This window comes from Melanostigma gelatinosum, assembly GCF_949748355.1.
Source record: "Melanostigma gelatinosum genome assembly, chromosome: 20".
NCBI lineage: Eukaryota > Metazoa > Chordata > Actinopteri > Perciformes > Zoarcidae > Melanostigma > Melanostigma gelatinosum.
The window spans coordinates 15,862,547-15,881,851 of record NC_136653.1 but is presented as its reverse complement, the minus strand read 5'-3'; the positions used below and the strand labels follow the sequence as shown (position 1 = coordinate 15,881,851).

The following is a 19,305-nucleotide window of genomic DNA, read 5'->3' as shown; positions in this document are numbered from 1 at the left end:
TCTTTAGATATGTAGTTATTTACCTAAATGTACTCATTTGTCCTCATTAACTCGCACACATCTTGTCACATGGATACCTCTGCGGCTCTGCATTGCTGTGTGTAATGTGACCCACTGTCCTCATATACAGTCACCCTGGTTGGCACACTGCCCCCTGGTGCAGGGATGTTACCCCGGATCAACTTTTTAAACAATTCTTACTTCTGGAATTAAAAGTCTGACTTCGAAAGTGAAGAATCGGGCCAACGAAAGGTGCCGCGTGCTCCACTGTATTGTCCACGTTTTATATTTCTAATCTTTTAATGACGTATAAATAAAACAGATTTGTTCCTGGTCCCTGACGCTCTTTGTCCAGCCTTAATTAATGACCATGGTTCTCTTGTAGTGGATGTAATGCATTGTCTCATCACTTTCATTAGGTAAGGATTTCTGCTGCTGCCCAGTTTATAAAGGCCAACAGTGCTCTGGCAGACACTGGCAAGACGCTAAATTGGGACTCTTTCTGATTTGCTCACGTTATTCTTTCATGCAGTTGGTATACATACACATACATGCATAGTAGTCTATGTTGACAGCGCGTTGTTGTTGAAATGGTTTGCAGGGTATTCTACACTTTAGTTAAAGCCCGGATAAAATTCCCAGCCATAAAAACAACAACATGCATTGTGTCTCACCGCTCCATCATATAAGAAGTATTATACTTCACACATAACGACTACATAACCATACCTGTGTTACCTCGAATTCTTGAAGGAAACTGTTGATATACCGTAGTTTTGCTGTTGTTAAACACGAGCCCCATTCACTGCAATTCATCAAGACTTTTCTTGTTTCTTTTATTCTTCGTTCGCAGTGGAGGCATGCAAGTTTTGCAGGTTTTCTTCAAGAATTCAAGGTAATAATTGTGAGAAAAGTGCATGAGGATGCAGATCTAAAGCCATGTTAGTGGCATTGTAAGACTATCTATTTTACGGCCGAGCGGCTGCAGCAGCATCAGCTGTGCAAGAGGATATGGCTGGCGGGAACCCACCACGGGCGTCAGAAGCTCACTCGCAATGCATCCTGGTAGATGTAGGCACTGCCGGAGTGGCTCCGTGAGCAGGAGAACTCCGCTTTCTCGGACGATATAATCTATTGCTTAAATTGACCAACCACGCGGATTGGACATCCACAGAAAAGGTGGTGAATTTTCCATCTCAGTAAAATGATCACTTAAGTTATTACAAATCAATATGAAGAGCTGAACCAAATGTAATGACAATTCTATCCAACAGTAGCGAACATTTCACTTAAAAATAAGATACTTTAGTCCAAACCAAAGTGACATTGTGTTCTTGTAGAATGAAGAACTATTTTGAAAGGCGATTCAAAGAGACAGTAGGATTAAAGTAAATTCAATTCAGCTATAATGTGATGGATGAAAGTCCTGATAACAATATCAAAGAGGAGGAGGTGGGATAGTAGAGGGAACACAGCTACAGCAGAGGAAAAACTCAGCTCATCATGTACAAAACAATGGAGACAAAGTAGAGCGTCTACCTGCAGGAGGCGGAGGAGTGTTGTCCTCTACTCTGGCTGAGAAAGTGAGAAGACACCCTGGAGAGAAAGTGATGTCATCCAGGCAGATGTCACCCTTCGAACTTCGGCCCACCTTGCCCTCGAACACGACCTGAAAGTCCCCGTCATGGCTCAGCGGGATCTCCCTCATCTGCCAGTAGTTGCCCTGATCTCCCGTCAGGTTCATTAAGAGACGAAGACGCCCTTCGCTTCTACTGAACACGCTGAGGGTCCCGATGCCGTCTCCAGACATGTGAAAATAGAAACGCATCTGGACCGAGGAGGGAAAATAATGAGAAACATGTCAAAATAAAGCACTGACTGACAGAGTGTGCAGCTGTGAATGATACTTTTCAATTTGTTCTCATTACAACAGAGTAGGAAGATTACATAATAGCTGATTCTCGCAGACACATTTGAAGAAAAATATGCAATCAAATGGTTGAGAACGTCTGAGTTACAGGCATTTACACATTATCTGCACTTGTCTGGCACTCTGACACTGCTTTCTTTTCCATTATCTTTTTCACTTTCCTTTCTCTACAATAACCATTGCTCCTCATGGCAGAGTATGGAAAGAAACCAGAATAATGGGCAGAGAAAGGTAATTCAGTTTTAATCTAGTTACTGGATCGATGCACTTTTCCCTTCCAGTCCTTGTCTTATTAAAGATCGGCTCTGTCCATCACACAGAAATGAGACACCGAAGCGTTTTTATAGGCTCTCTCTCTACAAATGGAGGCGTGTCACAGCCACAGCGGCACAACTACACCCTCCATCTCTGGAGAGAGATTGCCCGTCCTTCTTCTCTCCTTCTCCCCTGCACAGCCCTCCCTTCAGCTTAATTGGCGCCTTTTTGCTGACTGATTGACAGGTCAGAAGTGGGATGAGACAGAACTGACGGCGCAGAGCAAACAGAGCAGTCCATCAGGACATCGCTCCCGGTAGAGCGTCGGGCTGACAGATGGGAGGACGCACACACACGTGCACACATACGCACTAGGAAGTGCACGAGCACACCCTCAATTTGTGATTGCTTGTTGAGCTGCAACACAATTTTAACTGCAAGCGTAACAGAATATTTCAACGTCTTCACACTAATTTGCTTTCTTGCCGAGAGTTAGATTAGAGCATCAATACCACTCTCATGCATGTCTGCTAAATACGAGGCTACAGCCAGGAGCTGAGTTTACATAAACTTTACACAAAGAAAAAAAAGGGGAAACACAAACGCATTCATTTCGCTTATCTAACGGTCCAGCACATAAGCCTCCTGAAACCACAACTTGGTTTCAAACTTTGACTTCTAATTTAATTATTTTCAATCCGTACAAAACCAGAGGGTTTCTTACCTTTGGACAGAGCCAAAGCGAGCCGTTTCCTCCTGGATTCAGTCTGTATGCTAAGCTCAGCGAACGTCGACTTCACATATTTAACAGACAGACACAGGAGCTTTATCGGTCTTCTCATGAAGTCAAACTAAAAAACTAATTTGAATTCAGCTCTTCGTGTACATTTTCTTATGGAAGAATACATCTCTGGTGAAATAGATAGATAGAAATTGTAAGTTGGTCAGTGTTACTTTTTCCAACTTTTTCCATCTATTCTGATGGTTACAGTTCTTTGTATTTCACTTCTACTACTGTAGGTGGTAAACTTTTATTTGAAGCTACATAGTCGATGCAGAACTTTTGTTCTCAACAGAGCATCTGTGCAAAAATAAAATTGTCAATATATTCATCATCCAGTAGTTCAACTCAAAAGTTTCCAGAATGAAGTATAAATAAGCATCCGTCTGTAATGTAGTCTTGTTGTTGCTGCACTTGGACCTCTGCCTCACCTTGCACTGTGAGCTCCTGCGGCTCAGTAAGGGTCCCGATATGCAGGCGGCGTCTCCGGCTGCCTGAGGGAAGGAGCTCTCCAGGTAGAGGTAGTGGCCCGAGGGGTCTCTCAAGGTGTGGTCACTTGATGGCCCCGTGCCAACTGTGGGGGTGCCGCCCGCTTTGATCAGCCAATCAAAGTCATCCTGTCGGCACTGACGCCAGGAACAGAGATCAAACTCAAAGCTGCAGCGCGCACTGAAGCCCTCTGAAAGACAGCAATGCAAAGTGAAATCTCTCCAAATGTGTCTTTTGCAGGGTGTCGCGAGTCAGACATGAGAGGAGGCCTCACTGCAGATGTGGACGTTCTCGTCAGAGTTGTCCCCGCAGTGGTTGATGAAGTCACACAGGTTGTCCTGAGGGATGCAGTGGCCATTAGCGCAGGCGTACTGCTCAGGTGCACATGGCTGGTCTGAAGGAAGAGGAGGGGAGCAGTGCAGGAAGCCGACATCATCTATCACCACATCGCCCATGTAGCTGATCCCTCGCTTCGCCCTGAACACCACCTAACAGAGAACAAAGCCAAGATCTTAATCCAGTCTGTCATATAAACATAATCACGTGTATTTTTAGACACCCGAGTTGACGCTTAACATCACAAGACAAGGCATTGAAACATAACAGCCGATAGCTGCTGCTGCTATGAGTGATGTTATTCTGCTGTCAGTTGATGAAGCGCTCAGAGAAAAGAAGAAAAGGGCACGTGGACTCCTATCTCCTCAGTGTGAAAAGGCCATTCCTTCAGCTGATTATACCACCAGCGCAGATCTCACTACGTCCGGTCTGACAAAGGTTAACCTGCATCAGTTCAAATGTGCTAAAGCGCTCGGTAGTTGGTCAAAGAGACGACTGCTCCAGTGCAATGACGCAGGACCTCGGTCTGTGTGGTCACACTGACCTGAGATAACCTCAGCAGGCAGACACCAGGAAGGGATTGCAACTCTGATTACTGTCACACTCACAAGTTAAGACTCATTAGACTGAATTAGACTCAATCAATTCATTTAGCCTGCCATGACAGAAGTTCGGCCAGTTATTGATGTGCACACACAGTAACCTAAGAGGATATATCTCAAACTAAATGTCAATAATCTGAAAAGCATATCTATAGTTGTAAAAGTGATGACACTGAAATCATGTCTTACAGACCTGGAAGTTGTTTGATAATCCCCAAAACACTTCTCCTCGTCTCCATTTGTTGCCCTGGGTACCAGTCTGAGACCAAACCACACGAGTGACGTTTCCAAACTTCAACAGCACCTGCAAATACAGTGAGAATAATAGACACGAGTTTTCTGAAGAACCCGTTACACGGATTGCAATTCTCCCGATGAATATGCTATTTTTGCTCGTCTTACTTGCAGTGAGCCCACTGTGAACCCGCTCATGTGGTACCAAAAGACCAGGGTGCACTGGGGCCCAGTGGAGGAGATGGGAGGTGTCTGGAGGTCCGTGGTTTGATGGTAGCCACCGTTTGAACTGTCTGCACACATGTACCAACCCTCTGGACCGCCTCTATCAGAGGAAACACAGAGAGCACAGCACAGCATCAGAATTATGTCCAACAGTGGTGTCGAAGGTGTTGCAGGAGCGAGGAAGGAGAGTTTCAGCTAGAGGGCCTGAGGGAAGAAATGTCTGGAATCTAGTGGTCAAAGTGCCAATTTCTGCTCTAACTGGTGACTCAATAAAACATAGATAAGCCAATCAGGTCGGTCTATCCGCTATCGACGGGCCATACTCAGTCGACTCACAGTACATTTAGCTTTTAGTAGAGTAAGAAGTCATAAAGCTTTCCTTTTTTCTAGAAATCTCATCCCTACTCTTTACTTGTCTATAGATTGGTTGAGTCTTTAGTCTACTTAGTTATCTCTTCTACAACAGTTGTGATCATTTTAGGGACATTTAGTTTATTCCTTTTCATCATCCATTATTGTCCCACATTAGTCTTTCATCCCTTTGTCTATAAAATGTCAAACAAAAAGGTCCATTGTAATGTCCAAGAATCTAAGATCGCATTTTCCAATTGCTTGTTTTATCCAACCAACTGTGTAAACTGTAGTTGCAGATGAATTGATGAATAAACCTTTGAGATATTACTGTCACATTAATAGTTTTGGGGGTGCTCACAGGGTGTGGTCATTAATAGGCCGGTGGTACTGCTCTCCATCATGAATACTCTCCCCTTGGTCAGGTGACCAGCGAAACGCGTGGATTGGGACCAAAGAGGAGTCGACGGCGTTCCAACCACAAGTGTCGCCGCCTTCAAAATCGCACCGTTCCTTCACTGGAGAAAGAGAAACGTGAGTAAGCACAAGAAGGGAGGGGCAGGAAACATAAGACGCAGCACTGTCATTAAATCTTTCAATGTAGAAATTCTGAGTGGAGGGAATCAATATTTTACCACAGCTTTCTTCATCTGAGCCATCAGAACAATCCCGCCTGAAGTCACACACTTTGCTGTTGGCAACACACTCCCCATGCGCCCGACACACAAACTCTCCATCAGGGCAGCTGTGGGGCTGAACTGTGGGGGCTGGAGTGGTCACTGCAGGGGTGGTGGTGTTCGCCGTGGGGAGCTCTCCTGGATCAAAGCACGGTTCAAAACACAACTCAACAGGTGAAATTTGAAAACAAGTAAACACAGACATTGCCCTAAAAAGTTACACTTCCCTGCTATGGCAGAATTATTTACCATCGTATGGGTCGCAGTCCAGGAAGGACAGGTCATCAATGGCAATGTCCCCAATAAAATCATCTCCCACTGTACCTTCTATCACAATCTGACAAAAGAGAGAGAGAGTGGGAGAGAGAAGACAAGAAGTGGAACATAATTTAGAAATATTGAACGGAGAGAGTCTGTGTGAGTTGGTACAGTTGACTATCTTGAAATCAAAAAATGTCCCCTTGCGGGATTAATAAAGTAACCATCCATCTACTTTTCAATGTTGTGGCAACATGCCCACTGTGGGAGCCAATGGACCAGCCGGACTCTGAATTCAATTCATCAGTGTCTCTTCTAGTTTTCATTTTCACCCTGTCTGCGGTCAATTAACTTGACGAACGGAGCTCCGGTGTTCAATGCCATAAGGGAGAAAAGGCCTTTAACTGCCTGTCACGTTATACTCACTCATGAGTAATGACAGCAGAACATCCATCTTGGAGGGATCAATGTCGAGTAGTGAAGCGATTAAATACTTCATCATGCAAAGCTGTGGTGCACTCTTAAAAGCAGGCTCTTCACTTCAACTCGTGGTTCATTGTTGCCTGCTGGGGAGCTGCGTTTACCTGTCGCTCATGTCCGTCTTTGTTTACACAAGGGGGAGGATTGCAAATGATTTAAAGCCGGATGTGATGTGACTCCAAGTGGTATTATAGTAAACGACCCAGCAGTGCATAATGAAATGGAACACCAAAGGCATATCTGAAGCATATTCCGTCGTTCTGCTCATTGCAAAGTAAGAAATAGCATTTGATGACAGAGATCTTTTGAACACCCTCTCTGAGGCCGAAGCGTAAAAACAGATTGAAACATATTGTATTCCCCATGTTGGATCAGTTTCTGGAGCATCAGTTACCTGGAAAGGCCGAGCGCTGGTGAGGAAGAGTGTCTTCCGGTGCCATAAGTTTCCTTGTGGTCCGTATCGTACCCACAGCATATGCCCACGGCCTGAAGTGGTGGTCCTGAGGTACACTCCCAAGCAGAACACATGCGAGCCGAACATGTGGTAGTTGAAGCGGAAAACACAGTGGGGGCGGGACCTGGATGAGTCCTTGCCACGCTGGTTGGTGGGTTGGAAGACTCTGCTCAGCAACACAGCGGTGTCTTTGAACCCCTGGGGGACAGAGGACTCGATGTAGAGGTAGTGGCCGTAGGTGGTGCCCAGTGTGTGGTCCTTCCAGGGCCCCGTGTTAATGGTCGGAGTGGGGCCTTGGATGCGGGTCCAGTCGAACACATCTCCTCCACTCCGTTCTTGTTTCCAGCTGCACAGCCCGTGTTCAAAGTTACACTGCAGCTCTGGAGCTGTGAGGCAAGACAGGAAATGAACACTGGAACCAGAAAATATTGTACTTTTTTCCCCCACAGCAGTTATTTGACAACTATAATTACAATAGTTTAAGATTTAACACAATAAGCATATTATTTTGATAGAATTATAATGATATAATTTGAAAATAGTATGTCATATAAATGTCATAACGAAGTCATAGTACAGTATGTCAAAAAATGTCATAAAAGAGTCATTTTATAGTCTTCCATTAGGAATGCTCATAGCAAAGTGTATCATAGGAAATGTCAAATGTTAGAGATTTAACAGGATATTAAATAGTATGTAAAATAGTTCAAATTAGCACCACCTTGACCAGCTACAACAATACAACTTACACTTCAATGAATTATTTCACTGAATATTTGTAACCAGGAGAGGCACTCACAGCATTCCTCCTCGTCGGATCCATCCCCACAGTCATCCACAAGGTCACAGAGCTGCAAGTGCTCCACGCACGCCTTAGTATGCAGGCAGTGGAAATGTGTGTGGGCGGGGCACTCGGCCACCTCAGGGGGCATTGAACAGTTCTTGAAGGTGATGTCGTCCAGGGCGGAGATCCCATCGAACACACCGAGGCTGATCTTAGCCAGAGCGATCTGGAAGGGCTGAGTGATGCGTCCCAGCTGTACGGTGACCTGGTTCCAACTCGTTCCCTGGTCGTATAAAGTCCTCCATATGACAGTTCTGTTTTGGACCCCGTTGATGCGAAGGTACATGTCCGACATACCCATGTTATAATGCCTGAAGGAGACGAGGTAGAGATGGAAGGTAAACATTTGACAGACAATGATATTCACTATATATGGCATTATACTTTTGAAATGATTTCCTCACGCCAGATACTGTAAATCACAGATTCCTCTTGTGATGATGCATATGCTCGCAGGATATTATACATGAGGGCTTTTGATTACTATGCTGAAAGAAAATTGAATCATAAACCTCGAGCCCCTCTCTGCCAGGAGTACCCCTCCAATCATCCAGTGGAAAAATAAAATCTGTCACTTGACATAAACGTCTAGGGGCCGGCAAAGCCGTCAAAGCATGATAGATTCGGATGCGTATATCTTCTCATTGTGTTTGACTGTGAAATAAGAGATGCTGAGAGAGCAGAGCTGAGACGGGTGAAATGGTGGTCGGGGGAAAGGGAAAAAGATCAAGAAAAACACAAAGGAAGAGACACAGCAAGCGGAAAAAGTCTGAAATTCCAGGTGGATCTCCATATTCTGGTTATGATAACGAGTCATGTTGAACAACTTCATAGAGTGGAGGAGGAAGCTACACTGGGATTCTCACCAGAAGGTCATGGTACACCCGGATGCAGATTGTTTGAACCAGGGTCCTCTGAGAACAGCCCTTGGATGAAGACTGCTACTGTTCTTCAATATGAACATGAAGTGTCCTGCAATGAGTGAGACAACAATTACTGTTCAAACCACTTCATTACACACACCCCCACATTGCCGCTAACAACTTGTTCTCCCAGACGGTGAATCACCTTTTAAAAAGCTAGAACTATTACGCGTTCAGACAGACTATTCGACTTCAACGCCTTCGCTCATCGTTGTTGGTGCCAGACGGGTCAACTCATCCTCTCAGATATATCTCACCCTTTTAGTGCACAACAACGTCTACCGAGTATATTAAGACTCATGGGATAGACAAAACGGATCCTGTCGACTGCAGAGGACGATAACAAGGCTCGTTTGTTAAGAGCCAGGCTGCAAAATGCACAAACGGCTGCTCGGTGCAGCAGTGATGTGCAGCGGGCAGTTTCATTTCACACAGCTCATCGAACCAAGCTGGCTTACCCTTTTGCACACATGAAGGTGCACACCCTAAAAAACAAAAAGGTGGGTTTAATGTTGTCAGGCTGACAAACTACACACACACACACACAACACTTTATGCCTTGTAGGCTGATTATTTTGCCTAAAAATGTATTGCCATAGAACCTACTCAGTTTTTTTAATCCTGAGCTCACACGATTTAAATGTAACCTTCATATTTACACTGTGCGTGCGTGCCTGCCTGCCTGCCTGCCTGCATGCATGCATACATGCATACATACATGCATACACACAGTTATAGATATGGAGTTTAGCATGCTGTTTTCCCATCAAGATTGAATCTTACTACTGCCTCATTTAGTTATGTGGAATCACCAAGTTTGAAATCAATAACAAATTGATCTGCAATATTCTACATTTAAAATGTGATTTGAAGGCACCTCAACAACACAAAATGAATTCCACCAGAGTCAAAAGCTGAGATTGCAGTTACTGCTACTCGACTTAGTTAGTTTTAGCAGGCGTGTAGCACAAAATAGATCTTTTAATTACAGATAACACAGAGGGAACGTTTTAGCTTTAGATTAAGCTCATCAGCCAGCGAGCTAGCTAACAGTTGGAGTAGTGGTTATTTCTTTGACATCATTCTTTATATGGTAAAACAAATAACAGTCAGATTCATATGTTGACTAAATTTTGACCTAATATGTACAAGACGATACTTCATTGATTGAAATTGACATGTTGTAGAGGCACAGAGACGGTTACTGTGTTTTGGCTGTGCCCACTCTGATCAACGACTCACAGTATGAGGCGGTGGTGTGCTGAAGCTGTCACTTGCAACTGCCAAGTCAAACACAGCTTGAACGCCACCACATACCTGCACATTGTTTTGAATCTTTGAATAGTCACAGTCACATTTTTTTCTAAACCTTCACACAGATGGTCTCCCTAGGAAATGTGTCATTTCACAAAGCTTGAACCTCACAGAGCATCTTCTCACAACATGTTCACACAAACAAATGGTGCTGCTAGAAAAAAAAAACCTGCATGTTATCAAGACAACTTACAACAAGATTCCTCGTTAGATCCTTAAAGCCAGCCTAACAGTTACAGGCTTTTTGGAAGTGTGCCCGAGTATAAAGATGTGGTGATGCATAATATACAGTTCAATGTTGTGGAACATAAAACTGGGAAAGACAAGCATAGTATTGTGTGTTGCAGTGAATGACTGGGAGTTAATATGCAGAACGGGTACAGCATATGTCGCTTTCTATTGTTCAGATGGCTGAGGAAGCATTTCTCCATGAAGCGCTTATCTCCCAAAAACACACAGTCGAGGGATTTTCTTTCCTTCCACAAAACCTTGATATGCTCTGTAGATGATGTTATATTTCGCCGACACAGTGAAATCATCTCATTGGCTCAAACTATTTCTATTCTTATTCCAGTGACTGGTGATGGCAACTTCATATCACAGATGGCAGCATTGCTGCTGAACATATGTGGTGCGTTTGTTTCTGTACCCTCAGTGCTGTTGGTAGAGTGGTCCAGAGGTGGTGGGTGGTAGTCTGAAGGCACCTCCACAGAAGAGCCCCGGACCCAGTCAAAGCCATCGCCGAGGGTGAGCTCGTACCAGCCACAAGAACCCGCCTCAAAGTCACACTCCGAGGCTGCACGAGGAGAGAGATAGAAAGCGATTTCAATTAAGTGGAGACTGAAAGTTCATTCTTTTTGCAACTCTTTTTTACAATGAAAGTAGCTAGCACTAGCTCCAAAAGCAGCTGGATGACGTAATTTTCTCATTTGCATATTGGTGACATCAAAAGGAGGGGATGGAGAGAGCCTGTGCTGTGGGTAGAAGACTGATTACTCTGAGCAGCATGAATGGAAATGAATTACAATATATATATATACACACATTAGAATAAATGTATTGCTTTTTCTCTGATGGTCTGAATAAGTCGCTGAATGTCTTACTAGAAGTAGGCTCCGAGGAGAACTGAAAGAAATCTTAAGTTTAAAGAAAAATTTGGAATGGGAATACAAACTTCCTTCCACAGTTTATGAACCTTTTGGTGAGATTGTTTCGTCAACTATTTCAATAAACGTTTTTTCAACATCTGGATAAATCAAACGTACGGATAGGATGTGGATTATTTGAATGGGTTACTTGGCAACAAGGTTCTTACGGCAGTTGGCCTCGTCCTCTCCTCGGGGACAATGCGGGGTGAAGTCGCACACTTTGCTCTCGTCGATGCACTCCCCCCCGCCACAGGCAAACAGCGAGGGAGGGCAGACAGGTGGAGGAGGTGCGCTGCTCTCTGCAACAGGAATCAAACATGAAAGATTAATACCATTTATATTGTAGTATTTAGCAAGAGTCACTTTGATAACCGAGAGCTAACAAATCAGAATAACCCCCCCCAAAGAGCTACAGTTGTTATCACTGACTCCTATCAAGTGGTTTTATCATTAAAGAGCACTCATAATGAGTCCAGGGTGGATTAATATAGATGAGCTCAGCTTCATCCAGAGAAGAGAACGTGCATTCGCTGAGTTATGAAAGATTAGACTCAACTGTGAAGTAATAAGAGAATTTCAGATATTTTGATCAATAGTACGTCCGAGGCCCAACTCATAAATTAATTCTGCTTATGAGTGGTATTGGAAACATAGTCAGAAATTCTCCGGTTTTTTAATTGCCTTTGGCTGTTAAAAAGAAGTCTTTAAATGGTTTCTACTTCAGTTAACTGCAGTAACTTTCTGGACTCGGGCTGACACATGCTGGCAATCATGTGAGGTCACCAAACTGCATTTACTTACAGAAAGAATGAAAGTTGCCCCACCCGACCAGAAGCAAAGCAAAGCATCACAGAGTGGTAGGGCGTTCAAAGCAGTATTAACTGATTTTTTCTGAAAAAAAGTGGTCAAGATGTTTTTTCAAAGAACATGCTCTGAGGCCCTCAGAGTGAGAGTGAACCGAAACAGTAAAGTTGTGAGGCAGAAACACTATTTTAATGATTCAGATATTCTACTATGACTCCCATCCATCGGTGTCGTCCCCCGTTATTAGTATTCAAAACAGCTTTGTGGTGGTCCGTTTACGTGTGGCGATATTTTAGGAAAATGTCAAGGTCTGAACTTGTCCCGGCTATGTAGTGAGATGTTATTAATGGTAGCGGTACCAGGCACAGTCACACAGCCGGGGCTGAAGGATAGGTCATCGATGGCCAGGACCTCTGAGGCTTCGCCGTCAGCTGAAAGTTGCCCTCGTATCACCACCTGGTAGATACACAGAAAACATTCAAGAAGTCACCTCTTTTTATTACATTAAAACACTCCGTTTGTGTTTGTGGGCCCTGACCTGTGTGCACATTCAGTATGCGTGTGCTTCAGCACATTTGCATGCAGTATGTGATATACTAGCCTGCATGTGTGTGTATCAACACCGACACTCTGAGGAAAACTAAACTACAGACCCTACAGTTATTGGACAAATTGAAATTGACCAGATAATTGCTCTAGACGAAAAAAAACAGCAAATCACCAAAGTCATTCCAATTCATCCTGAGAAGGACATTGACGTCCATGACAATCCCCCTAATAGTTGTTTTTTACAGCTACAGGGAGACATTACCATCAGCAGAGCCGCAAGGCTCCAGTAGATAGCTATGGACGTCGCATTTTCTCCGACTGTCACGGTGCTAATAATATCAAAGCTGCACTGATCAAAGTCCACAGAACAGCTTTATCTACACCAGCGGCGTTTTATATCCCCCGTGATTGTGTCATCACGGGGGATGGGAAAGTGCACTTTCAAATACACAATTTCCATTGGTCACACTTGTCAGCTGGTATTTGTTCCCTAAAATTGAGCTGCGAGGCCATGAAAGTAATACAATTTGTAGGATGATAGCAATGACTGTGTATATAAATATAACTGTTGATTTAGGATTTCACAGACAGACCAGCGTGTTTATCTGATCCAGAAAATGCGCCCTCAGAAAATCTTGGGTATTTCTATCCACGGAGTCACTTAGATATTGTCAATAGAAGCAGCCTTTCAAACTCTTTAATCACATCATAGATTAGATTATTTGTTTCACATTTGAGGCCAAATATACAGTATGTTATTGATATAGTGTTTCTACAACATAATTACAGAGCAACTGTGATACCCAGGGGGTATTTAAGCAGGTGAAAAAGTGCAGATCATTAAGCGAACTGACTGAAATTGAAATCCCCCCAAATGACTGTGGTAAACAAAAACCCAATTAACTCAGACGCCTTTAAACAGGAAATGGCTTAATGGAGGAGAGCGTGAATGTGAGCAGAGCGTGGACTTCCCTTCACCGTGGAATCAAACTGACAGATGGTGACGGCAGAGAGCAGGAGAAGTGTGACACACGGACATTGTCTGAGGATGTCTGAGGACACAAACAGCAGGACTCCAGATGGCCTCTGGAGGGTCAGCGCACCCTCACTGCACATAAACCGCTCTTGTTGTGCAGCTTATTTCTGCTTTGATTACTTTATCGGTTTCAATGAAACTTATAGTTTATATCTCACACGGTATTTCTTAACATGCGATAAAAATATCCATAAAACAGGAAATTCAATGAGGTTAAGAATGGGCGAAAAGATGTAAACTATACATCTTGGTAAAAATATTTTGATTTAAACCTGAATTAGATCATTTTTTTGGCCATGTGGCGGCAGCGAATACAAGCTATAACCACACCACTGACATGTAATAACATTTTAAAGAGATCCAGAGAACTTGTTGGCTTACAGTTTCTTATTTAAACATCCAGCAAATATGGAGCAACATTAGAATTCATAAAGACGTGTGTGCTATATACAACTCTATTATCGTACATTTTGAATGTCACTGACCTGAAAACTGTGGTTGCTGGAGAACGTAATCACTGTCCGCTGCCACATTTCCGTCTGTGTGGAGTGTTTCCACACCTCTGTGCTCTGACCCAGCGAGTGAGTCTGAACCAGAACCCGAAGATCTCCATGCTGTGCCCCAACATGATGGTAGAAACTCATCTGTTGAATGAAAATGCACGGAAGATATCACCAGGTGTTGTTAATGTGGTTGTTGATGGTATTGTGTGCATGAAAACAGAGGATTTTGATACCTGGCAAGTGTGACTGGGCAGGAAGACGGGACTGTTCAGGTCTGCAGTGGTTCTGTTTCCAGTGACGGGTAAAAGGGACAGGAAATGTGCTAAAGGAGAGGGAGAAGTGTGGGGCAGCATGTGTGAAAAAAAATGAATAAAGAAGATAAAGGTTGTGCATTCAAGATTTATTTTCAGTGAGTCCCATATGACAGATGCTCCCACCTGATGTGTTGTTGGTGTGGTCTTGTTTGAGTCCCGGGACCTCCGTTGTTCTGGTCCATGCTGAGCTCTGGATCAGGTCACAGAATCCCTCCTCAAAGTCACACCTCTTATATCTGGAGCCTTCAATGAATAAAAACATTTTACACTTAGCTCTTTTACGTTTCCCCCTGAAATATAGTTAGCCATGAATCTGTGATTAAGTTGTGGGTTCCACGCACAATAGAGACTCATCAACTCAGCAGAGCGCGGAAACAAAGTGGTTTCTCATTATAGGCATCGAAGTAATCTGATTTGACTTCACGGCCAAATGTGCAACAAAGGACTGCAAAGACTTCGTGATAGTATTGTATTTTAGAGTTATGCAGGGCAGATGTATAGAAATGAACAGACTAGTATTTGCCTGGTTTCAGGCATCAAACCAAAAGCCCATTTAAAAAAATACAGTGACTTTGAGATGAGGGAACAGGAAGTTGAAAATGGTAATTTATTTCTGATATGTTGTATCCACTTATTAATAATAATCATAATAATAACTGTGACACTATATTTTACTGCTTTACTCACAGTCGTCCTCGTCGCTGCCGTCGCCACAGTCGTCAGTGAAGTCACACACACGGTCCTCAGGCACACACAACCCCTGGGAGCAGCTAAACTGCTGCGATACACAAGCTCCAACAGACACCAGAGAGAAGGCCCACAGCAGCCACACCGAGGCCAGCGACGTCATCTGCCTGGTTATTGTTTGTCCTTTTAACTACGACACCTTCCCTTAACTTCAAAGTAAAGCATTGTGTCGGTAGGACATGAGGACGAACGTCAGTCGAGGTAGAGCTCTCCTTCACCGAGTACAGTTTGCTCGGATCTTGGAAGCTGTTAGCATGTTGTAAAAAGAGTCATAAACGGCTTTTATGGCTGTGACACAATATGGGTCACTTTGCTGGTTAATGTGTTCATGCTAGCAGCTCTTTGAGGCTGACAAGCTAACACCAGCATGCTAACATGCTCACAGTGACAATGCTAGCATGCGGCTGTATAGCTGTGTTTACCATGTAGAACATACGAGTTAAGCAGCCTTAAATCAGCTAATCTGTGCTGAACACAAATGTATATGTTGATGCATTTAGTAGTTTCACTCAAAACCACAAATGTCAACCTAATGGCGGCGCTTGAGATAAAGTCAGAGATAACTGAAGTCACGATTCATCCTCTGGGCTCGCTGCTAGCATGGCAATAATGATAGGTTTGTTTGTTTCTGTGTGTATGTGAGCTGTAACCTAAACAGACTCCGTGTATTTACATTCCTATCCTTGAGCACAAGGGGCTTGTAAAATAATCACTTCTAACAACACATAATTCAAATCGGACAACTATGTCCATTTGAACAGGAGACAACCGCAAAGCGCCCGCTGATAGCCCTCTGTTTTCATCGAGATAAAAGTCATTATCTCCTACTACAGGCTTGTGGCCTAAACCTATAAAAGACAGGAATATGAACGGCTATGAAAGGGATCATTAACCGTGTCCAGCGGGGCTCGGTCCCACTTTACAGTGAGGCATAATTTCATTTCACAGCAATCAATAAAGACGGGAGCTAAAAAACAGTGAAGCAGCAACCCAGTAAGAGCTGGTGTAGTTCAAATGAAATTAACCTTGAGAAAAAAAAAGGCTCCATGCGGGACGAGGGACTAATGGAACACGGGAAAGATCATGTCTGTGTTGACCTCTATTGGCAGTGGTAGTGAGAGTTAACTGAGAGCAGATGGCAACATGTTGAAACCATGCCACATATAGTGCACAATGTGTCCTGTGGAGTCGTTTCCAAATACCTCCATCAGTCACTTTGAAGAACAGGTGCCAGGATGCAACAATACATGAGATGGGGAGCAATTTGAGGGCGGGATGATAAGGACTGACAGACCAATAATCTTATTCCAGGAAGGTGCAGGAGTACGGAGTCGCGTGGTGAATCATGGTGACTCATAGCTACAATTAGCAGATAAAAACAAGAGGGAGTCATTAACATCCGCCATCAATTTTCTCCGCGCCATTCCACAAGCTAATTCTTCTCCTCTGCTGTTTGAGCGAGCCAACCAGCCAGCCATAAATACAAACAGCATGGACACTCAGCTATTTATTTTATACATTGATGGATGGATTTTGAAATGTGATCATGTGGATGACAACGCTAACATACTGCTGCTAATGTCTGTGCAAATGTCATGGCAATCAATCCAACACACTTCTGCATGTAGAACAAAATGTGCGATGTTTTCAACGGACCTTCCCTCCACAGCTCGCCTTGTTCATTTGAGTTCATGCATTTCCTTCCTCTACAGTTTATAGATGCTTAAGAAGACTCGGGATTCATTTCACCTTCATGGGGGAAATGGAGGTCCAAGCAAAAGCTGCACGTTAAGTGACTAAAATAAGACAAATGTTTCATTGGAGTCCACTGGGCTGGTGTGACCAGTACAGCCCTTTGTCAAAGCCGTTAACTTATCTATTTCACACACATAGTTTTGTACATATTAAAGCAAAGATGTGATTAAATTCTGTTCCCATTTGTAACCAAACTGGTTGTCTTTGACCTCCGTTTTTTTGCCCTTCTGTTGATGTTTCATCTGAGTAATGGGAGTCAAAAACCCCATTATCGCACAAGTGAAAAATAAAAAAACAGAAGGATTGTGCCGAATAGAAAGCAAATATGTAAAAAGAAATTCCTCTTTTAAACGCAGAGCTGGAATAAATCAGGTTATGCCCTGCTGTGGAACAGACACAGAAAAGCAAACAAAAACATAAATGAAATCTCAATTTCAATCAAGTACACACTTTACATTCCCAGACTGTAACTGCCTTTGTTATAACAAAAAGAATGTAGCTCCAGGAGAGAAAAAACAACAGTTACGGTGAGTTGCCTCATCATTCGTCCAATTCTGGCCCCATTCTGGCCCCACTCAACAGTTTAATTTGAACATATTGACGCCACAGAACATTTGCATCGCATTTTGAATGCAACCAATAGGCTTTCATGAATTGCTCAAGCTGTGGCAAAGTGCAGCACCTGCCGATTTTCCCTCCAACCTGAATCCGGTGATTCAATGCCGGGTGAAGCTGTGGTTGGATCTTAACGGCGTGCACCTGTAGGAGGCCCTTCACTCAGCACCTCCAATCAACACCAAGGATCCTGCAGACTTCTGTGAGGTGAGACAAGTGTTGACAAATGAGGTGTTCAAGAGCAATGAGGCAGAAACCCCGATTGCATTAAACAGCCGACTCTCATGCATCCCATGAGCCGGATCCTTGCCCTGCCATGAGGCCTGCCAGCCAGCCACCTGTCAGTATTCAAGAGGCACTCGATTGTTTTTATAACTTGATTATGTCATCAGTTCCTTTCCTTAAGTAAAAGTAGCAATAACGCAATATAAAAAATACCCCTCCATTCAAAATTGCTTTTGTTTTAGTTTGGCCAATGTCTCATCTTCCCATATGGTCTATGGTCTGAATACACAAGATATGTTTTGTAAGTAAAATCTTAAAAGTAACTAAAGATGACAAATAAACGCAGTGGAGCAACGGTACAACATTTCCCCACACTGACATGTAGTGGAGGTCAAGTATACCGTAGCAACAAGTACCTCACATTTAAATATACTTCATTACATTCCAGTTCCCTGCGATAAACCTGCCCTTACAATAACTTACCTCATTACTAATTGACTTGTTGTGGACAACCAGATCAGTATGACAGATCCCATAAATAATGCATCAGATTATGATAAAGTATCCTGAGAGCAAAGGCTCTGTCCTTCTCTCCCTCTGGTCATTAGCGCTCAAAGCAAATCACCTGAATAATCACCGCTTGATTAATGACGCTGAAGAGAGAGAGAGGACATTAGACAATGGGAGAGGACAGATTTCATTGTGGTGATCGAGAATGATCCCGAAGATAACAATCTGACCTGAATTAGCATTTCCACTGTCTAGTTCACCTTCTAAACCTTTATCACAGACATTAAACTCTGGATGTCTACATTATCATGATACATTCTTCTAGGTGAGAAATAAAGAGGACAACTCGGACACGTTTGATATTCAAGTGCTGCAACCTGTAAATGATGGGCTGTTTGTAAGAAAAAGAGAGAGCAGTGAAGGTGAAGGCAAGCAGTGAAGGTGGACCTACATTTTGCTACTAAATTCTGTTTTTTGTTTTTTTTAAATTAGCAACATGTGGATTGTTTAATTTATCTTTTGGTATTGTTGTTTTAGCATTTTCAACCTACCTCAAAATGTAACACAAACAGTCTCTGCTGCACCGATTACAAAATGTACGGTTTCACACAGGTGATAATCAGACTGAGCACATACCTGTTATATTGCTCACTCTGTACTCTGTAGTGTATGCGCTGTCAATTTGGAACTGGAACTGGAGAACCAGAGCCATATAAAGAGAGAGTTGCATCAACAGGAGTAAGAAATGCTTGATTGTCACGTGATTCACGTAGACTTCAGATGATTAGGTGCTACTATCTTCTCCTTGAAGAAATTATGTATATTGAGACATTGGAGACCATTGATGATGATACACATATTGCGTCATTCTCTTTTAATTGCAGTAATTTTAATTGCAGCCATGAAAGAAAAGATGTCTCAAACTTTTCTGTGCACGTGTTGTTGT

The 19,305-nt window shown here is 43.3% G+C and overlaps 1 protein-coding gene across 1 annotated transcript in view; it reads right to left on the bottom strand.

The window, feature by feature from the left end:
• malrd1 (MAM and LDL receptor class A domain containing 1) overlaps positions 1 to 15,357 on the bottom strand; it is a gene marked incomplete at both ends in the record, with an annotated part of 35,346 nt that extends 19,989 nt beyond the window's left edge. The window contains 18 exons of the mRNA XM_079292370.1: positions 1,540 to 1,828; positions 3,398 to 3,645; positions 3,730 to 3,943; positions 4,587 to 4,697; positions 4,796 to 4,952; positions 5,565 to 5,721; positions 5,839 to 6,018; positions 6,130 to 6,217; positions 7,013 to 7,458; positions 7,872 to 8,227; positions 8,783 to 8,888; positions 10,803 to 10,949; positions 11,469 to 11,600; positions 12,465 to 12,561; positions 14,176 to 14,334; positions 14,427 to 14,515; positions 14,631 to 14,750; positions 15,195 to 15,357. Coding sequence (XP_079148496.1) covers positions 1,540 to 1,828; positions 3,398 to 3,645; positions 3,730 to 3,943; positions 4,587 to 4,697; positions 4,796 to 4,952; positions 5,565 to 5,721; positions 5,839 to 6,018; positions 6,130 to 6,217; positions 7,013 to 7,458; positions 7,872 to 8,227; positions 8,783 to 8,888; positions 10,803 to 10,949; positions 11,469 to 11,600; positions 12,465 to 12,561; positions 14,176 to 14,334; positions 14,427 to 14,515; positions 14,631 to 14,750; positions 15,195 to 15,357 — 3,259 coding nt within the window. The remainder of the gene's footprint in view (positions 1 to 1,539; positions 1,829 to 3,397; positions 3,646 to 3,729; positions 3,944 to 4,586; positions 4,698 to 4,795; positions 4,953 to 5,564; positions 5,722 to 5,838; positions 6,019 to 6,129; positions 6,218 to 7,012; positions 7,459 to 7,871; positions 8,228 to 8,782; positions 8,889 to 10,802; positions 10,950 to 11,468; positions 11,601 to 12,464; positions 12,562 to 14,175; positions 14,335 to 14,426; positions 14,516 to 14,630; positions 14,751 to 15,194) is intronic.
• Positions 15,358 to 19,305: the final 3,948 nt, after the last annotated feature.